Source organism: Aspergillus aculeatinus (assembly GCF_003184765.1).
Source record: "Aspergillus aculeatinus CBS 121060 unplaced genomic scaffold BO66scaffold_114, whole genome shotgun sequence".
NCBI lineage: Eukaryota > Fungi > Ascomycota > Eurotiomycetes > Eurotiales > Aspergillaceae > Aspergillus > Aspergillus aculeatinus.
In genome coordinates this window covers 1-5,083 of record NW_020291583.1, presented here as the reverse complement: position 1 = coordinate 5,083, position 5,083 = coordinate 1, and the positions used below count along the sequence as shown (strand labels likewise).

The 5,083-nt window shown below is 52.3% G+C and overlaps 1 protein-coding gene across 1 annotated transcript; it reads right to left on the bottom strand.

The window, feature by feature from the left end:
• Positions 1 to 5: 5 nt before the first annotated feature.
• BO66DRAFT_362569 (putative ATP-binding cassette transporter) lies at positions 6 to 5,078 on the bottom strand. The gene is made up of 11 exons (XM_025645071.1): positions 4,837 to 5,078; positions 3,744 to 4,779; positions 2,521 to 3,684; positions 2,146 to 2,463; positions 1,982 to 2,093; positions 1,860 to 1,931; positions 1,687 to 1,802; positions 1,168 to 1,593; positions 914 to 1,103; positions 773 to 853; positions 6 to 687 (listed from the first exon to the last, which is right to left on the bottom strand). The coding sequence occupies exons 1-11, from the start codon at positions 5,068 to 5,070 to the stop codon at positions 90 to 92; spliced, it is 4,347 nt and encodes a 1,448-aa protein (XP_025497532.1). The 5' UTR covers positions 5,071 to 5,078; the 3' UTR covers positions 6 to 89.
• Positions 5,079 to 5,083: the final 5 nt, after the last annotated feature.

The window sequence follows — 5,083 nt, the reverse complement described above, 5'->3', positions numbered from 1 at the left end:
GGGGGGGGAGGTGTGTATATAGGTTTGACACATATAGACGGAGACTGTGTAGTATGTATACGTTTGTAGGGCAATGTGCGCGGGATACCCTAAACACCACCACCACCCTGCATCGTCAATTTCCTGGGATCACCCACATCAACCACCCGCCCTCGCTCCAGCACAACAACCCTGTCGTAATCCTTGATACTCTCCACCCGATGCGACACCGCCAGCACCGAGCACGAGCGGAACGGCTCTTCCCGTAACAGCGCCTGCACCCGCGCCTCCGTCTCCCCATCCACATGACTCGTCGCTTCATCCAACAACAGAACCTTGGCACCGCCGCGCTGCAGCTGGAGCATCGCCCGGGCGATCCCGAGCAACTGCGTCTGGCCGCGGGAGAGCGTGTCGGCGCCGAGCTCGGCGTCCAAGCCCCCGCTGCGTTCGGCGAGCACGCCGTGCCAGAGGCCCACGCGGTCCAGGGCGGCGATGATCTCTGCATCTGGATGGCGGTTGCCAGGGGCTGGGTCGGCGTTGAGCCGGACGGTGCATCCGGCTAGAATGAGGGGGTCTTGGGCGATGGTGATCAGGCGTTCGCGGACGGTCTCGCGCGAGACGCCGGTTAAATCGATGTCGTCGATTAGGATTAAGCCGCTCGTTAGGTCGAGCATGCCGAGGATTGTGCCGAGGAGGGAGGATTTACCGCTGTTGGTTGAAGGGGGCTTGTGAGAAATGGACACGGTGGACGCGAGAGCTGGATGAGGTGGAGAGTGAAAGCGAAAGAACTAACCTGCCGGTGCGACCACAGATCCCGATCTTTTGTCCGGGTCGCACTTCGAAAGACACGTCTTTGAGGATGGGAGCTGTGGGGCTGGAAGGTGCTGTTCAGTGACTATCTCCATAATCTGGGTTGGGGGTTTGGCTTGCGTACTTGTACTGCGCTGTTACCGCTTTGAACTCGATCGCGCCGCGGTCGGGCCAGGAAGCAGGAACGGTGGCGTTCTTAGGGGTGTCTTCGGGCTGAGTTTTCCGTTCAAAATCTTTGATGCGGGCAATAGAACCAAGGGAGATCTCGAGCTGCGTCCAGCCTGTGATCAGAGACGAGAGGCTCTGGTTGAAAGCTTCTCAGCGCATATGTTAATTCATGAACATAGAATAGACATGAAAACAAGTAGGTAGACACACAAAGAATGTTGTTGAGCGAGACACCCAAAAGTCCAATGCTAGTCGCTGCCCTCAGGTTGACGGCCAGACTCACAAGGAGAACCGCTTCGGCAGCAACAATCAGGTCTAAGACCAGAGCGAGCCACCTTTGAATGCAGTACAGCAGATAATACGGCCGCTGAGATATATCTAAAAGCTTAGAGCTCTTCTCAGAGAACCTCTTCTGCCAGCCGAAGGCCTGGATTGTACTGAGGCCATTCATAGTATCCATATAATGAGAATATAGCGGGCTCCTGCTTTCTAGATCGAGAAGTCGAAGCTGTCGCGATGTCTTCAGATAGTAATGCTGCACCACAAACACTGCCGCAATGAGGAACGGCACAGTGATACCCATCCAGGTCGAGCCGCTTGCAACGAGTGCAGCAGCAGCGATTGCGGTGAAAAGGTCTATACGTTGTCAGTATGCTATCCTGGCAGATATAGTTTCTGTCCGCCCGCTGGGGGTTGTAGCTACTACCTGCATAACGGGTAATGGCTTACTTGAAACCGTGACCAGAAGGCCAACGGGTAGTTGACTCTCAATCAAAGTCATGTCCTGGCTAAATCGATTCAGAAGTGCGCCACTATCCATGGTTGCAAGCGTGGTTGGAGACGCTCTGATGCCAGTTAGCGAGGGATAACCTGGAACAAGGCATCGAAGCACATGCACATACCCCATGACAGTCTTTAGGACGACATAATGAAGCTTGCGTGCGGTGGATGGCGATATGAGTATCAAGATTGCCCTAGTTTCAGGTGAGCTCACACCATAGAAACCGTAGTGCAGCTGACTTACCAGACATAACCACCCATACATATGACCTCCAGTAAAGCCAGCATAACGTAGACTGTCACGTAGAGCGCTCTCTGTTCTCCCCCTCGGCTAGTCCATCTCTCCAGCCATATCTCTAGAAGCAAGGATTAGCGGACAAAGATGTGGTAGGACTGGAGGCAACGTACGGCTAAAGGTACTGCAGAAAACATTAAGAATCACGAAAAGAAGGAATAGCAGGGAACTTGACCAGCCAATCGAACGCAGATAATATTTGTACACTTGATAGTCACCTGTTGACCGCTTCAAGTCACTGAGCTGATTATCCTTGGCGATTTGCGCTGCATCCTCCTTAGGCATGAGGATATTGTTTTCTTTGCTACCCCTTGGTGTGTCTATCGTATCATGATCAGGCGGCTGGGGAGAAATAATATCACCACAGTCGTCCTCTTCGAGTGAACCATTAGAAATTACTAGGGCCTTATCGGCATAAGCAAGAGATGCAGCTAGAGAAGGGTTAACCACAAAGCCAGCGAAGTCAACGGTTGCCGTACTGCACTTACTGTCATGCGTCACGAGAATCACTGTCGAATTGAGCTTCCGAAAAACACCCCCTTCCCCAAACAACCGTTCAAGTATCAGGCTCTTGGTATTTGTGTCCAATGCACTGAGAACGTCATCCAAGACAACAAGATCCTTTCGAGCATACACTGCCCGAGCCAGAGCGATTCGATCCATCTGTCCGCCACTTAATCTCGCACCCAAGCCACTGCCGATCTGCATGTCATCTCCTTCGGGGATAAGGTGCAGGTCCTCGTCGAGAGCACAGGCCCGAAGCACGGTACCGTACCATTCGTGATCGATACTCTGCGAGCTTTCCTTCTCTGTTGTGACTATCCCACATATTGCGTTTCGTATGGTGGTACTTGGCAACCACGTTCTCTGCGCGCAATAAGCTATGCGACGAGTGGTCAAACTCACCGACCCCATCTCGCATACAATTTGGCCGAGAATAGCTCGGAGAAGAGTAGATTTCCCTGATCCCACCGGTCCGCGGATAGTGAGAATCGCACCCCGAAGTACCTGAAGGTTGATTTGATTCAACAGAACTCTGCCCTCAGGGGCCAGGCGGATGCTAGCATTTTCGAAAGCCACAACTAGAGAGTCTGTGGTGGTAGGATTGACAATGAGCGATGGGGTCTGTTCTGCAGCCTCATGCATTGATTCGGTAGAAGCATTATTGGCCATCATAACTTCTTGACTGTCTTGCAATAGGTTGTTTTCGGCAGGTATCAGAAGAAAGCTTTGAATCCTATCGAAACAACCCAAGGAGGCTGCCGTTGAGGGGATGGCGCTCAGAAGCTTTGCGGCCGGGTTAGTTAGAAGGGTGATTATAGACAGACTGGTGAATGTCTTGGTGAAATCGAGCGAGTGGCCCTGCACAGCAAAGACTGCAAATGTTAGCGCAGGAGCCAATGCCCAGGGTAGATTCTGGATCATGTTCTGCCACACAATATGCCATCGAAAGGAGGACATCTGCTGCGTCTCGCTGACCCGTTTCTTCTGGATGATGTCCGTAAAAGCCCTGCTTAACCCCATTCGCTTCACGACTTGGATGTCGGTAAGCATTGAAGTGATGATTGCAAGGCGCTGTTGCACCGCATCCACCCAGATCTTTTGGCGGTTCCCGATATTCTTCGATATGTAGGTGCAGGCAACGCTAGAGACTGTCATCCATGGGGATTAGTCGATCCTCTTGTCTACTTGTATTGTGGGACTCACCTACTGATGACGATTATAACAGGAATCGCACTTACCCACCCTAGGCGGAGCGTGAGTAGGGAAATTCCAATGGCTACCTCGATGATGCGTGCCCAGCATTCATGCAGCTGGACAAGGCACGCAGATATCCGATCAATATCGGTGGTCATTCGAGTGATCGCGGCTGACCGGTCCTCTAGCTTTCCATCCGGAATATACAGCATATGCTCGTACACCAGCGAGGAGGCTGCTCCTCGGAACATAGTAATAAAGCGATACAGAAGGTGATTGGAGTGAAGGGTGGAGATCGCTAAGCCTAGATACACCAGGACTGTGGCGGCAATGAGACCGTGGCCTCGTTCGGTGCTTTGTCCACTGCTAAGCCAATTCAGAAGCGCGGCGATAAGGAAAGGCTGCGCAAAGGTGAAGCCGATTAGACACATCCGTGGAAATACTGCCATCAGCAGAGGCTTCCACAGTGCTTGACATAATTTCCACGGGAATTCAAAACGCCGTGCTGGGATCCTGCGATGGGCCCAAACACGCTGGGCCCTTTCGCTGACAGTTGCCGAATTCAGCGCCTGGTCAAGACTATACATATCATCGATCGTTAATAGACGTCGTGATCCAACAGTAAACATGTGATTCAGCCACCACATGAACGACCGGTTGATGATCCCACTGGTAGATTCAGGGGGTAGATCTCGATAGGTGTCTGTCAGGTACTGTCGCTTCTCAAGACTCTCGAGCAGGAGCATTACCATCTTAGACCCAACGCTTATCGTGAAGAGCACAGAAAGGAGCATGGTCTCTGGGAGACGTAGCCATAGAGTGCGGGCCTGGACTATGTCGAATAGCAAGGTAAGGAGGAGGTATGCAGTGAGAAGTGAAGAAGGTGTGGCCGATCGGCCATCTTCTAACCAGCTTAACACGAGAAGCTCCATTGCGACGAAGAAATTGATCGAGGCTGACGGCACCGAGGCTTTGGTGCGAGGTAAATCATGACGGGTCCAGCACACAAGGAGCGCGAGTTGGATTAGAGCAAAAGTCAGGGTCACGGCCTGTCACTCGTATGAGTTCCAAATAAGATCGGTTGTCTTGGTGATGAAGCGCCTTACTAGCTTGACAAACCGTGGAGAATTGCGCTGGATTCGTGTATCTTTCTTGATGAGGTAGCCAACTCGTAGCGGAGAGGCCAGCAAGAAGACCGCCGCAGGAAGAATCCCGAGGATGCTCTGTTCGAAGAGAAGCGTGAAGTCGAAGCCATTGCGACAACCCAAGGGCACTACGGGCCCAAAAACATTCTCTGCATCGAGCGAGCAATTTGATGGCACTGATATTCGATCCATCATCGGATTTGGGGGG

Coding starts and splice junctions, on each gene's coding strand:
- BO66DRAFT_362569 (XM_025645071.1), bottom strand. CDS start 5,070: ATGATGGATCGAATATCAGTGCCATCAAATTGCTCGCTCGATGCAGAG. Junction 4,780..4,836: donor CTCCACGGTTTGTCAAGCTA/GTAAGGCGCTTC, acceptor TACGAGTGACAG/GCCGTGACCCTGACTTTTGC. Junction 1,594..1,686: donor CCTTCTGGTCACGGTTTCAA/GTAAGCCATTAC, acceptor GACAACGTATAG/ACCTTTTCACCGCAATCGCT.